The following is a 15667-nucleotide window of genomic DNA, read 5'->3' as shown; positions in this document are numbered from 1 at the left end:
GCGCATGCGCAGAAGGCGGGGCACGTCCGCCGTTCGGTCTGGACATCATTTGCATGGGGTCACGGATCATTATAATGCTTCACGCCCACATCCCTCCTACCGTCACTTGCGCCTACTTACGCCAACACATTTAAGTTACGCGAGCGCAGCGTAGGACGCAGGTGGTTCGGGAATATGGTTCGGCTCTCGCCAAGTTAAGCCGGCGGTGCGCATCGGAGATCCGCTCCGCCTCACTAAATATGCGCCGATCTACGAGAATATGGGCCTGTGATCCTATCAGTCTGCTGCAGTGTGTCAGCTTGTATTTATATTGGCCGCTCTGAATGTAGCTTCTGACAGGCTGTGCAAGCAGGCCCATATCTTCGGAACCATAAATGATAGCCGTCCCATATTTTGACCAGTTGTGGGGTAGGTCTTCCCATGCCTACCCCCCAAATGTGGGGTTTCTGTGACCTCTGGTTTGTCGAGCTACAACCCCCCAAAGTCGATCTTTTTTTTTTCTGAATTTTTTTTTTTTTTTTTTGGGCAAATGGGCCTATCTTGAGAAAGGGGCCTGGAGCTGCAGCTCCATCAGCCCCCTTGTTAATCCGGCTCTGAACAGGAGCAGGGCACTACACTAGACTCTGCCAAAAAAAAGTGCCGGAGCGCAAATAGAGCTTCTGTAAGCAGATTGCTCCATTACTTGTGCACAGACTGAATTTGATATAAGATGACAACCTTTGAGGACAACCCTATAGAAAAAGGAATCCCTAAATCCAGTTACAGGTGTTAGCACCTTTCAAGGATACTGGTGATTACCCCCTAAAATAGTAAGGGGGTATGAAACGATTTCACTCACTGCAGCATGACTATCATCTAAATGTCTTTAACTGGTTGCCGACCAGCCGCCGTCGTTTTATGGCGGTTTAATGCAGTGGCATTTTTATAGTAATCCAATGCATTTTTATAGCACTGATCGCTATAAAAATGCCAATAGTCCCAAAAATTTGTCAAAAGTGTCCGCCATAATGTCGCAGTACCGGAAAAAAAAAAAAAAATCGCTGATCGCCGCCATTACTAGTAAAAAATAAATATTAATAAAAATGACATAAAAATACCCCCTATTTTGTAAACGCTATAACTATTGCGCAAACCAATCAATAAACGCTTATTGCAATTTTTTTTTACGAAAAATATGTAGAAGAATACGTATCGGCCTAAACTGAGGAAAAACATAATTTTTTTAATATATATTTTTGGGGATATTTATTATAACAAAAAGTAAAAAATATTAATTGTTTTCAAAATTGTCGCTCTATTTTTGTTTATAGCGCAAAAACTAAAAACTGCAGAGGTGATCAAATACCACCAAAAGAAAGCTCTATTTGTGGGGAATATTTTGTTTGGGAGCCACGTTGCACGACCGCACAATTGTCAGTTAAAGTGACGCAGTGCCGAATCGCAAAAAGTGCTCTGGTCTTTGACCAGCAATATGGTCCGGGGGTTAAGTGGTTAATAACACATGTTGCCCTGCTTCTTGGTAAACAACTAGGCCCCAAGCAAAGCAAGGCTCCACATACACACAAACCCAGCCAGTCTATACTGATGAGGGTTGTAAGTGGCCAGAGGTGGTCAAGTCACTGTATATGGGCAGCAAAACAATACTGGAAACTGTATGATCCACAATGCGCTTAAAAGCGCTGGACAACAAAACGATTGTGGAACCCACTGGGTGTTGGGAACCACAATGATATCATACAGTAATAAAGATACAGTTAAATGTTATTACCTTGTACTGACCACCGGTCCAAGTGGCAATAGATAAGGCTCCACACAAAATGCAGTTCAACCAAGAAGTGATTACTTGGTAGATAAAGAATAAAACAGAGTTAAACAAACGACAGTTGATTTCTTACAGGGCCCTGTAAGAGTCAATGGCAAAAGATTAAGGAACAAGTTTAATAAAAATAAACCAAAGTCAGACCTGTGTAAGAACACAGTGGAGGGATCTAGGGTGCCCACGTGTCCCGGATTGCCCGGGACTGTCCCGCAATTGACATGTCTGTCCCGGTTCCCGGGCACCCTCATTCTGGGACAATACAATGTCCCGGAATGAAATAGAGGACACAGCCACCCCCTACTAACTAATAACTACATTTCCGGAACTGGTTCTGCCTGGCATCTTGCAACCAGTGACAATTTACTCTCAGACAGTGAGACCGGGACCAAGGCTTGTGCCTAGTGCAGCGATGCTGTCCCCACCCACCTCTGCACCTTCTCCAGCACCCAGCGGCAAGCAGCAGGGACTGGTGTGATTTTCACTCTCCAGATAGTGATGTCACTCCTTTCCTTCTACGCACGTGGCTCATGCAGAGGGGGAGTGACAGCAGCACTGCATCTGATGGCAGGCTATGGGTGGCGAGCGCAACTGCATATGGTGGCAAGTGGCACATTCACCCGGCAAATTCCCCATCAACCCCGAGACTACATTTACCCCCGCCACCCCCCCCCCCCTCATCTTTTTTTGGGGAAGGTGAAAGACGGGGTGTGTCCCTGAATGGCAGTTTGGAAATGTGGTCACCCTAGAGGGATCTCCCCAATGCAGTATCACCAGGACTGGAGTACCTCTCCACTAGGCCTCACCCAGCTCTCAGGAACAACAATACTGTACAAATGAGTATAGAATAAATTATACTGTGTATATGAGTCTATATGCTCTTTGGCTCCCCCTAGCGGGTAATTCTCAGACACGTGTCCTACTGTGTTAGCTCAGTTAATCAGACTGAATCCTGTAATCGTTCCTTCCGGTTAACTGAAGTCTTCGCTAGCTTTAGTTGGTGCACGTTAACAATTTGTAATCCAACAGGTATGAAGAAAAATGAAAAACGAACATTCAAAGTAAATATTGCATATTGGCGACACAGGTGCCAATTCCTTTAATGCAAAGTCACTGCCGCATGCAATGTATCCCTGCACGTGGTGTGTTAACATCCAAACAACAATAGTGAATCTATTAGTTCCACCTTCCTGCGATACAGTTATTATATATCGTGGAGCAGGTGCCCTTCTCACCCAATGAGGCCTCGCCGCTCTGGTACGCTCCATCTGTAGTGCCCCGGTTCTTGGCCTCTCCGCAACTGGCAGTCTCTGGTCCTCCGCACAGCCGTTGCAAAGTGCTGGTGGACAGGCGACGCTGGTTGCCGTGGAATGTAGACTGAACACTGCGTCAAGGATCCCCCTCAGGATAGGTGATCCGTGCTGGCGACTGTAGGCCCAGGCTTCTTAGGCCTAGGCGCCCTTGAAGCAGGCCTCAGCACAGGCTTGCTAGAAGTTGCCGTCCCAAGAGGCTAGATGCAAGCCTCCCCTTCCTTTAAGTAGCTTCTCCCAGAAGGCTGTGCATGATGCAATGCACTTTGGGTAGCACTGTGGGCATCGTAGTCTGTTAAACACCCAAGGCAATGGAGTCTTTATCTTCCTGTACTTCAAGGCCCACAATGCATTGTTCTAATATCACTGAACCAAACAAGTTGGGGGGTCTGCACTGAGGTGGGGGTGTCTGTACTGATGGGGGGTCTGCACTGAGGTGGGGGTGTCTGTACTGATGGGGGGTCTGCACTGAGGTGGGGTTGTCTGTACTGATGGGGTATCTGCACTGAGGTGGGGGTGTCTGTACTGATGGGTTGTCTGCACTGAGGTGGGGGTGTCTGTATTGAGGGGGAGGTTTATACTGAGGGAGGGGTGTCTATATTGATGGAGGGGGGTCTGTACTTAGTGTGGGGGTCTGTACTGAGGGAGGGGGTTCTGTAATGTGGGGGGGGGACTATAGTTGGTGACACAATTTTTTTTCGCACCTGGTGACACCAACCCTAGTGACGCCACTGAGTGGATTAACAAATCTGAACACATGTGCAATGTTATCATGTGACAATGCGCACAGCTGCATATAGGTAATTGTATAAACCACTCTGAAAAAAAATTAATAATAATAATTACGTTTCGGTGCAGTAATTTAGGCATATATGCATACTCTGCAATATTAACTTATCTTTCAACTCTCTTCACTGGCGCCAACATTTTCTACCCAGCTACTTCAATGTGCTTAGCTGCGGCCATTTTCATTGGCCGGCACTGAATGACGTCACCCCACCACACAGATGTAAACTAAGCTGCGCAGGCAGGTAGGTAGGTTTATTTTATTGCAGAAGAGGCATTGCACGACTCCTCTGCAATAACAAGTCTGTCTGCTCGCAGTTTTTGAAAGCAGTACTTCAGTTCCACTTTAAAGGGGAGCTCCACCCAAAAGGGAAGCTCTGTTTGTCTACCTCCTCTTTAAAGCGGAGCTCCACCCTAAAGGGGAAGCTCTGCTTGTCTGCCCCCCCCCCCCGCTGCCACATTTGGCACCTTTTGGGAGGGAGGGGGGAGTTAGTACCTAGTGAAGTTTGCCCCCCTCCTTTCCCTGCAGCTGGCCCATTCACAAAGCACAGCACATGTCACTGGAGCTCCTATTTAAGGGTTCATTCATGCATGCATGCTAGTCCATGTGCACACTGGTGTACGTTGTGTACAATGTGCTGCTACAACTGGTTTTCTTTTTTACTTTATTAAAGTGTCAGAAAATTAAAACATATTCAGCTTTTTGCACCATATGCAGTATTTTTATGCAACGCAATTCACTGCACATGTCGCAAGACCTCCTGCTCTCTAGCTCTCTCATCACCTCCTCCCACGCCTCATCACCTCCTCCAACGCTCACCTCCAGGACTTTTTCAGAGCCTCTCCAAGCCTATGGAACTCCTTTCCCCAATCTGTTCGTTTATCTCCTACTCTATTAGCGTTTATCTACTACCCACACCTAACAACTGTATTTTCATCTTGTCCATCAGATCATCCCCCAAAGCTAGTACCCTTTGTTCCACTTCATCCTCCCTTCTAGATTGTAAGCTCTAACGAGCAGAGCCCTTTGATTCCTCCTGCATTGTAATTGTACTGTATTCCCCGATGTTGTAAAGCGCTGCGCAAACTGCTGGCGCTATATAAATCCTGTATTATAATAATAATGTATGTTGTGAACAGGTCACGTTGAAAACAATGCAGATCAAGGAATATGGTGTATGAGCTAGTTTGCAGTTGCACATCCGTTAGCTGGGTTGCTATTGCTCTCTAAAAGGGACATTCCTTCTTTATCTAAAATGCAGTTCTACTAACAAGCTCTTGTGGGAGTTTCAGCAGAGCTCAGGGTGTTACACAATGGCTTCATGAACTGAAAGGACTTCATCTAGCTTTCCTCCACAGCCTGTCAGTGTCTGCTGATCTGCTGTGAAGGAAGAGCTGGTAGGGGACAGGAAATACACACATTACAAGGAAGGGGAGGGTTACAACTACTTGTAACCCTCAGCCAGCCTAATGAGAGTCATTGTGAGCCCAGCACAAGGATGGAGACGAGCCGCAGGCAGTTGCTTGATGTAGGTAATGGAGGTTGTGGAGTGAGACATGACGGTGCTGTGTTTAGTCCCATGCTTTGCCTAATACTGCCTGCAGAGCTTCTCTTCTATGAGTGCTGTACGGCACGTAGGCTGTAATCTGTTTATTATGTATACGGAAGCTTATGTACAGTTTACTTTTTGTTGCTATGATCCTCTGGGCAGTGCAGATTCAGCTCTAATTGATAATTTATGGAGATGTGTGTTAATGCTGGACACAGCTTGTAGTGTGCATGCCTAGGAAATAGTGTCTGTCTGTACCAGAGGCTATTGTTGTGATCACATGACTGTGCTTGTCACATGATGGCTGTGTATAAGCAGAGAAGGCTGAATTGCATGCAGCTACAATGTAACGAATAAAGGTTCAGGTTTATTAATTCACATTTGTGATCCATTGCTTTAAAAGTCCCTTCACACCATTCTGCACATAAAAATGCAAAGCTTCAAAGACACATGTGCATCGATATGCATTCTCAGGCGCTTTGGGTTGCGTTTTATTATGCGTATTGATGTGTGTTTTCATGTCACGATTGTGAAGGGACATGTCACTAAAAGGAGCAAAATACTAACAATTTTATTGTTATATCCTTAATTTTAGTTGGCCCACGTACACGCTGAGGGCGGGTTTAAAATCGCGCAAGTTCAGCTTAACGCGCACGATTTCAAACCGCCGTTTTAGTCCTACTTTGGGGACAATTTGACAGAAATCAGTGCGGGTTCATGCAAAGATTGCTATTGATATTACCCCCGAAGTCGCCAAAAATAGCGCAGAAACGACTTTTGGGAATTGGTGATACGCCGCAAAGTCGGCATCACACCGATTTGGAAGGTGCTATTGCTGGCAATGGGCTGCGATTTGATATGTCAGATCGGCCCAATGTGAACGTGGGCTACAGTTGTGTTTTGTGATAAAATGCAGACAATCACAACACAAGTGTTCACGACATTGTGGTGAAAATAAAGCCCATAGAAAGCCTCTGTTCGAATGTGTTTACTTGATTTTTGTAGCAACAGAATGTATTATTGATATACTTATGCATCATAAACTTGCCGTCTGGCACAAAATTTATACCAGGTTGGCAGTCTGATGTATGTGACTAATGTTAATCTGGGCAATACTAGTTGAGATCACCCATTTAAAGTGCAACTTTAGCTAAGTGTTTTTTTATTTGTCTTCCCATTAGGGATAATTTAACCCCTCCCTTCCTTTCCCATTGATGTCCAACAGGGATACAAACATTTAGCTGGATTCAGGTATCTTGCCGCAACTTTAAGGCGGCGTATCGTATTTACGCAACGCCGCCTTAAGTCAGAGAGGCAAGTACTGTATTCACAAAGTACTTGCCTCCTAACTTACGGCGGCGTAGCGTAAATGTGGCCGGCATAAGCGGGCCTAATTCAAATTAGGCTGAGGGGGCGTGTTTTATGTTAATGGAGGGTGACCTGACATGATTGACGTTTTTTTACGAACGGTGCATGCGCCGTCCGTGTACATATCCCAGTGTGCATTGCGCCAAAGTACGCCGCAAGGACGTATTGGTTTTGACTTGAATGTAAATTACGTCCAGCCCCATTCACGGACGACTTACGCAAACGACGTAAAATTTTCAAATTTTGACGCGGGAACGACGGCCATACTTAACATTGACTAGTCCAGCTATTTGATGGAATAACTTTACGCCTGAAAACGCCTTACGTAAATGTCGTATCTTTACTGCGACGGGCGCACGTACGTTCGTGAATAGGCGTATCTAGTCATTTACATATTCTAGGCCAAACACAACGGAAGCGCCACCTAGCGGCCAGCCTAAATATTGCACCCTAAGATACGACGGCGCAGGCTGTCGTATCTTAGCTAGGTTTAAGTGTATCTCCGTTTGAGAATACACTTAAACTTAGGACGGCGCAGATTCTGAGTTAGGTCGGCGTATCTACTGACCTAACTCTCTCTGAATCTAGCTAATTGAGTTAAAAAGAAGCCAATTCAAGACTCTCCAACTATACCAATTCATTAAATATGGTTTTGGTTTGCAAAGGTTGGGGAGGGTAAAACAGCCTTTACAGGGTCACCAGTTGGAAAAAAATAAATAATAATAAAAAAAAAAAATATATAGTTAAAAAAAAAAAAAAAATTGTGTGTGTGTGTGTATATGTATATATGTGTGTATATATATATATATATATATATATATATATATATATATATATATATATATATATATATATATATTAGGGCGAGCCATAGATGTGATTTTTTTTTGTTGCAGGAAAGAAAATCACTCAATCCCTCCCACAGTGCTATTGTGTTCTGAAGGCAAGAAATCTGACAGGGTGATTGTACTAAAGTCGATTGATGTGTCGACTTCAGTACAACCAGCCTGCCCATAGATGGATGAAATTTTGGCTGGTGCTTGCTGAACCAGCTGATCCATTTATGGCTGGCTTAAGGCCGCCCATAGATAGGTCATAGATTTTTGTATTTATTTTTTTAGCAGTGGGTTGAAGAAGGATAACACCTGACGTGGATTGGAGAATCCTTCTCGCAGAGGAGCGACAGCTGAAGGACTTCCCCCGCCATCAAAATACACTGATTAGCGTTACATGTTATAGAATGCAGCACCATGGAAGATTCAACCACAGATTGGTTGTATAGACTTTGATTGGTAGATTGATTTCTGTACAACCTCCCTGCCTATACGCAGATCAAAATTTGCCCAGTCCCTGCGGAATTTCAGTTCCTTTATGGCCGGTGTTTTGTCAGATCAGGCGACCCATCAGATTTTGAAACAGAATTGACATTCCATTGCCACCATCTTGCTACACCCTGCACTCGTCCACAGTGAGAAGGTGGCAAGCGGACATCTTGATACACCCACCAGTGTCTGGCATTTCACTTATTTTTACCACTAAACAGATTATATAGTTAAAAATAAAGTATTTGGAAATCCAATTGTTTTGATGTTGAATTGTAAAATCGGCGTTGTTCTGTGAGATCAGCAGGCTTGTCGCTACTTTTTCAATTTTAACTACAAAACAGTCAGACGGATTTAAAAACACTAAGGGCCAGATCCACATAGATCGGCGTAATTTTAAGCAGGCGTAGCGTATCGTAGTTTCCGCATAGCCGCCACTACTTTGAGAGGCAAGTGCTGTATTCACAAAGCACTTGAGTCTAAAGTTACGGCGGCGTAGCGTAAATGTGTCGGCGTAAGGGCGCGGAAATGACAAAGATGTGGGAGTGTTTTATGTTGATTCAACTTGACCCCACGTAAATTACGTTTTTTTTTAACGGCGCATGCGCCGTCCGTGGGGGTATCCCAGTGCGCATGCTCGAAATCACATCGCAAAAAGTCAATGCTTTCGACGTGAACGTAATTTACGCAAAGCCCTATTCGCGAACGTTTTACGCAAACGACGTACACGACGGAAAATTAGACGCTGGCCCGACGTCCATACTTAACATTGCGTACGACTCATAGACCCAGGGGTAACATTACGCCGAAAAAAGCCTTACGTAAACGGCGTAAAAAAAATGCGCCGGCCGGACGTACGTTCTGAGAATCGGCGTATCTAGCTAATTTGCATACTCTACGCGGAAATCAACGGAAGCGCCACCTAGCGGCCAGCGTAAATATGCACCCAAGATCCGACGGCGTACTAAGACGTACGTCAGTCGGATCTAGCCCCCATTCTTGTGGATACAAAACAAAGATACGACGGGGCATCCTAGAAGTTACGCGGTGTATCAATAAATACGCCGACGTAACTTCTTTGTGGATCTGGCCCTAAATGTCACTACATAAGCTCAGTTTTGTGATTAAAATAAGTGTGAAATGCCAGATTTGGGTGGGTGTAGCAATATGTCCGCTTGCTACCTTCTCACTGTATCCTTATCCTTGTGCAGGGTGTAGCAAGGTGGTGGCGACAAAACGTCACTTCCCTTACAAATTCTGACAGGTCGCCGAATCTGATGAAACACAGACTTAGGGCCAGATCCACAGCCAGCAGGCTTAACTTAAATGTTGCTATTTAAGTTACACTGCCGCAAAATTTCTACCTAAGTGCCCGATCCACAAAGCACTTACCTAGAAATTTTCGGCTGTGTAACTTAAATCTGTCCGGCGCAAGGCGTGCCCAATCTAATGGGGCGAGTCCCATTTAAATTAGGCGCGCTCCCGCGCCGGACGTACTGCGCATGCTCCCGACGCGCTTTGCGCAAAATTACGTTACGCAAAATTACGTTACGCCGAGTTTTGTGAATCGCGCCGGGTAAAAAAAGTTGCGTCGGGAAAAAAAGAGATGCGGCGGGAAAAAAAAAAATAAAAAAAAAAATTTGACAGCGTCGCGGGAAAGAAGGGTATACTTTTACATGGTGTACTAACTTTCCACTTTGTAAAAGTAGCCCTAATTTTGCGTTTGCAAACTAACAACTTACGGAGACTTCACGAAGGGAAACCGCTTTGTGGATCTCCGTAAGTGCTAATTTGCATACCCGACGCGGAATTTCGACGAGAAATGCCCCCAGCGGCGGCCGAGGTACTGCATCCTAAGATCCGACAGTGTAAAACCATTACACCTGCCAGATCTTAGGAATATCTATGCGTAACTGATTCTGTGAATCAGTCGCATAGATGGAAACAGGGATACGACGGCGTATCAGTAGATACGCCGGCGTATCCCTTTTGTGGATCTGGCCCTTAATTTTCAAATGTAGAGGTACTATGGCCACTTCATTATCCACCTTCCCAGTTTACCAGGTCTTGTTATTTTAAGAACAACACTAGGCAGGGTGCCGAAACCAAGCAGATCTAGTTATCTACTATAGTGTATTCGAAGTGTTCTTTGTTTACTGACGTCTCCTCCCCAATTCATCGCCATCACATTCTTCTTAGTAATCCTAAATGCTAACTGAGATAATGAGAAGGGAGAGGTCTTGTCACTTGGTTCTACTCCTGCAGTGTAACTCCTCACCCTGCCAAAGTCCAACCCAGCCAAGACGTTCCTTTCACGTGTTGGATAGAGAGGGGAAGGCTCAGAACCTTGTTAGATTTTTATTGAAGTTTGGGTGTCCATTGGTGAAATTTATTTTTACTTTACATAGTAATCAATCTAACATTGAGACCAATGAAAAATGTTTGGGGGGGAAAAAAAAAAATTCTGCCCCAGTTTGCAGTATTTTGATTTCCTATTAGAAGAGCGACAATTTTGAAAAAATAAATATATATATATATATATATATATATATATATATATATATATATATATATATATATATATATATATATATATATATATATATATATATATATATATATATATTATATATTATATATTTTTTTGCTATAATAAATATCCCCCTAAAAATGTCTATCAGTTTAGGCCAATATGTATTCATCTACATATTTGTGGTGAAAAAAATTGCAATAAGCGTATATTGATTGGTTTGCGCAAAAGTTATGGCGTCTACAAAATGGGCAATAGATTTATGGCATTTTTAATAATAATATTTTTTACTAGTAATGGCGGCGATCTGCATTTTTTAGCGGGACTGCGACATTGCGGCGGACAGATCGGACATTTTGAAACATTTTTGGGACCATTGACATATTTATACAGCAATCGGTGCTATAAAAATGCACTGATTACTGTGTAAGGCCCCTTTCACGCGTTCAGGTCCGCCTGTCAGTTTATTCGGCGGACCTGAACGGGAGCTCCATGCTTGTCTATGGAGCATCGGATGTCAGCGTTGACCATGTCTGTTGACATCTGATTAGATCCGCTAAAATCAGACGGAAAGGTGATACGTCTCCATCAATCCTAGCGGATCGGATCGGGTGAGATCTGATGAAAACGGACATGCTGTCCGTTTTCGTCCGATCTCTCCATAGACAAGCAGCGGGGCTTGACAAGCCCCTCCCCACTCAGTGAGCAGAGAGGGACCTGTCATCCGCCGGCTTAGCGGAGATCTACAGAGAGGTCTCCCGCTGAGCTGGCGGACGTCTCTGATGGATCCGTCCCCGTTTGGAAGGGGTCTAAATGTCACTGGTGGGGAAGGGGTTAACACTAGGGGGCGATCAAGGGGTTACATGTGTTCTCTCAGGAAGGAGGAGACATATTGCCGTTCCTAATCGCTAGATCAGCTCTGTCTCCCCTCTCCTGACAGAACAGGGATCTGTGTGTTCACACACACACACACACATGCCCGTTCTGGCTCTTCTGCCCGTGATCATGGGCAGACATCGGGACCCTGCTATGGTGCCTGCTATGACTGTTAAAGGAGCCGACGGGTGTGGCGATTTGCTGGAACGTGCCGACTTAGCACTGTATAATGGCAGCTGGTCAGCAAGTGGTTAAAACAGGGATCTTCAAACTACAGCCCTCCAGTTGTACAGAAACTACAATTCCTATCATGCCTAGTCATGTCTGTGAATGTCAGAGGTTTACAATGCCTCATGGGATGTGTAGTTCCGCAACAGCTGGAGGGCCGTAGTTTGAGGATCTCTGGGTTAATGATCAATGCATTAATCAATAAAAAAAAAAATAGAGCTGCACGATTAGTCATTAAAAAAATCATGATCTCGATTCTACCCAATCCCCCCCCCCCCATGATTTTATTCAGGCATTTCCACAATTCGATGTAAACTAGAGCTGTAAAAAAAGCTGGCAAATGTTTATTAACATTGGTTAGCGCTGAGAGATGGAGAAGAGAAACATTGTAACATTTAGTTCTTTTAGATCAATGAAATGAACATTGGTCTGTAAATGAGGGCAGTTTAACAGCTTAAAGCTGTGTTTCAGCTGCAAAATTACAAGTACTGTAGCTGCTGTCTTTTAATAAGGACACTTGCCTGTCCAGGGAGCCTGCGATGTCTCCCCCAGGCCGATTCATACACTGGCTCGGGTGCAGGCGCCGCCATTCCAACTAAGGGAAACCGGCAGTGGAGCCTTCAGGGTTCACAGCCGGTTTCATACTGCGCATGCACGAGTCGCGCGGCGCTTTGTGAATGGCCAGCTCGTCTTCTGGGACACACAAGACCTAGAAGGCTGGGGGAGAAGAATGGGGGCTTGCTGCAAAAGAGGACGTGACGTACTGCAACACGGCTGGGCTAGGACGGAAGTCAATTTATTCTTTCTAAAAAGGTAAGTTAAAAAAGAAATAAAAAAAATAGATATCCAAAAACGAGGGGTGATCTTTAGTTTAAGACCACCTTGTAAAAGTGGGTGGAACTCCGCTTTAAAGACTAATAGCTGGATTCAGGTAGATTGTCGCAACTTTAAGGCGGCGTAGCGTACGCTACGCCGCCTTAAGTCAGAGAGGCAAGTACTGTATTCACAAAGTACTTGCCTCCTAACTTGCGGCGTAGCGTAAATGGGGCCGCGTAAGCGCGCCTAATTCAAATTAGGCTGAGGGGGCGTGTTTATGTTAATGGGGGAGGGTGACCTGACGTGATTGACGCTTTTTACGAACGGCATGCGCCATCCGTGTACATATCCCAGTGTGCATTGCGTCAAAGTACGCCGCAAGCATGTATTGGTTTCGTCGTGAACGCCCTATTCACGGACGACTTACGCAAACGACGTAAAATTTTAAAATTTTGACGGGGGAACGACGGCCATACTTAACATTGACTAGTCCAGCTATTTGGTGGAATAACTTTACGCCTGAAAACGCCTTACGTAAACGGCGTATCTTTACTCCGACGGGCGCACGTACGTTCGTGATTAGGCGTATCTAGTCATTTACATATTCTACGCCGAACTCAACGGAAGTGCCACCTATCGGCCAGCCTAAATATTGCACCCTAAGATTCGACGGCGCAGGCTGTCGTATCTTAGCTAGGTTTAAGTGTATCTCAGTTTGAGAATACACTTAAACTTAGGACGGCGCAGATTCTGAGTTAGGTCAGCGTATCTACTGATACACCGGCCTAACTCTCTCTGAATCTAGCTATAAGCCTTTTTCTGACACTTGTTGCTTACAGGTTATAATCAGTATTTATTTTTTGCAAACATATATATATTTTCGTTTCTTGCAATATTTTATGTCGCACAGTATTTGTGCAGTGGCCTTTCAAACAGAATTTTTTGGGAAAAAATATACAGTAAAGTGAGCCCAATTTTTTTTTTTTGTATAATGTGAAAGATGATGTTACGCCATGAGAATCGTGAACTTTATTCTAAGCAAAAAAAAAATTGTAATTCTCATTTTATCCAGAATCGTGCAGCTCTAAAACAAAATTATAAGCCCCCTATGAAATGGCAAAGTGCAGGTTCTCTTTGCCGACATCAGGGGCATTATTGGACCCCTAATATCTCCCTTGCCCTAACATATAGTCCCTGACCTGCTTGTTTACCTAGCTCTATAGCTAGGTTTTTAACAGCTGTGGACCCAGAAGTGCTAAAAAAATAGCGATTCCAGGTTCATACTACACAAGTGAGATCAGTGAATGGACAGACTTTAATTAATCTCCAGTCCTGCACCATCCTGAAAAAGTTTGAAGATGTCCTCGGCTCCTCAGGGCACAATGTAAACCCAGGACCCAAGAAAGGGTTGCCACCTTTACTTGAGTGTAGAATGGATCGAGCAGCTTTAGGGCTTTTGCACATAATGACTGTCATTATTTCCTATGCCAAGAGAGCATACAATCTGCCATAGACATGAATAGTTGTGTGCTGTTGTAGTCATGTATGTCGCATTCTATTTTCTACATATGCCCTTCTGCTGTACTCGTATTTATAAGAGCACCACACTGAACGCGAGTACAGCAGCACACAGCCATTCAGCTCTTGTACACCACACTTAGGCTGCCTGGGCGGAGTAGGGTGACCACGTGTTCCGGATTGCCCGGGACAGTCTCGCATTTTGCAGGTCTGTCCCGGGCACATTCATTTCAGGAAAATACAGTGTCCCGGAATGAAACTGACACAGCTACCCCCGGGTCAATCTGATGCCCCCAAAAAAGGGCACCACATCACCGCTTTACTCACTGACAGTACTTGTCCTGGCCGGGAATGCCTGGAGAAGCACAATCCTGCCCTCTGCTTGTGATTGGAGAAATCGTAAATCCTGCCTCTTGTGTCCAATCACTGGCCCAGATTCAGGTACGACTTGCCCATTTCTTACGGAGGCGCAGTGTACCGTTTTAACACTGCGCCTCCGTAAATTTCCTGCGCTACGCTTGATTCACGGAGCGCTCCTGAAAAATGCCCGGCGGAAGGGCGCGTAATTTAAATGATCCCGTAGGGGGCGTGGATCATTTAAATTAGGCGCGTTCCCGCGCCGAGCGTAGTGCGCATGCTCCGTCGGGAAACTTTCCCGACGTGCAATGCGGTAAATGACGTCGCAAGGACGTCCTTTTCATTCAAAGTGAACGTGAATGGCGTCCAGCGCCATTCACGATTCACTTACGCAAACAACGTAATTTTTCAAAAACGCGACGCGGGAACGACGGGTATACGTAGCATTGGCTGCCCCTGCTATTAGCAGGGCCAGCCTTACGCAAAAACCGACGTACGCAAACAACGTAAACTGCATACGCAGGGCTCGCGTAGGGTTGTGAATCGGCGTTAGTATGCAATTTGCATACTATACGCTGACCACTACGGGAACGCCCCCTAGCGGCCATCGTAAGAATGCAGCCTACGATATGACTGGCATAAGAGCCTTATGCTAGTCATATCTTAGGCTGCAGTCGGCGTAACGAGGTTCCTGAATCAGGAGCATTCGAAACACCGGCGCAAGTAAGCAATTGCGCTGCGTAACTATGGTTACGCAGACGCAATTGCTTTTTGAATCTGGGCCACTGTGCTGTGATTCGTTACAGCATAAGCTGATTTTTGGGAAGGGAGGGTGTCACTGAATGGTAGTTTGAAAATATGGTCATCCTAGGGCGGAGGCACTACAACGGGCTCGGCTGCCCAAATCATTTTTTTTTTTTTTTAACCTGCGTTTCTAATGCATTTTGCATTTTTGGGAGGGGTCTGTTGTCATGCGTGAAAAACTAGCAATAACACAGCAGAAACGCATAAAAAACGCAAGTGCTGCATGTTTGACGTGTTTCCATTGGAATCTTTGACACCAAAAACGCAACCTGCTACAGGGCCAAAAAGTCCCTGACTCCTTCCAAAAAACACATTGGTAGAAAACGCACAGATGTGAATGTGACTCATAGGAAATCAAGTTAAATGGGCTGTAGTGCTTTTCTGCA

The 15667-nt window shown here is 45.0% G+C and overlaps 1 protein-coding gene across 1 annotated transcript in view; it reads left to right on the top strand.

Annotated features, from left to right (window-relative positions):
* The first annotated feature begins 5283 nt into the window (after window positions 1–5283).
* Window positions 5284–15667, top strand: part of TMEM192 (transmembrane protein 192) — a 102006-nt gene continuing 91622 nt past the window's right edge. Inside the window, exon 1 of the mRNA XM_040332777.1 lies at window positions 5284–5441. Within this exon, the coding sequence (XP_040188711.1) occupies window positions 5412–5441 (30 nt within the window). The 5' untranslated portion in view covers window positions 5284–5411. The remainder of the gene's footprint in view (window positions 5442–15667) is intronic.

Source organism: Rana temporaria, chromosome 1 (assembly GCF_905171775.1).
Source record: "Rana temporaria chromosome 1, aRanTem1.1, whole genome shotgun sequence".
NCBI classification, from domain to species: domain Eukaryota; kingdom Metazoa; phylum Chordata; class Amphibia; order Anura; family Ranidae; genus Rana; species Rana temporaria.
This window is presented reverse-complemented; position numbering and strand designations above follow the sequence as displayed.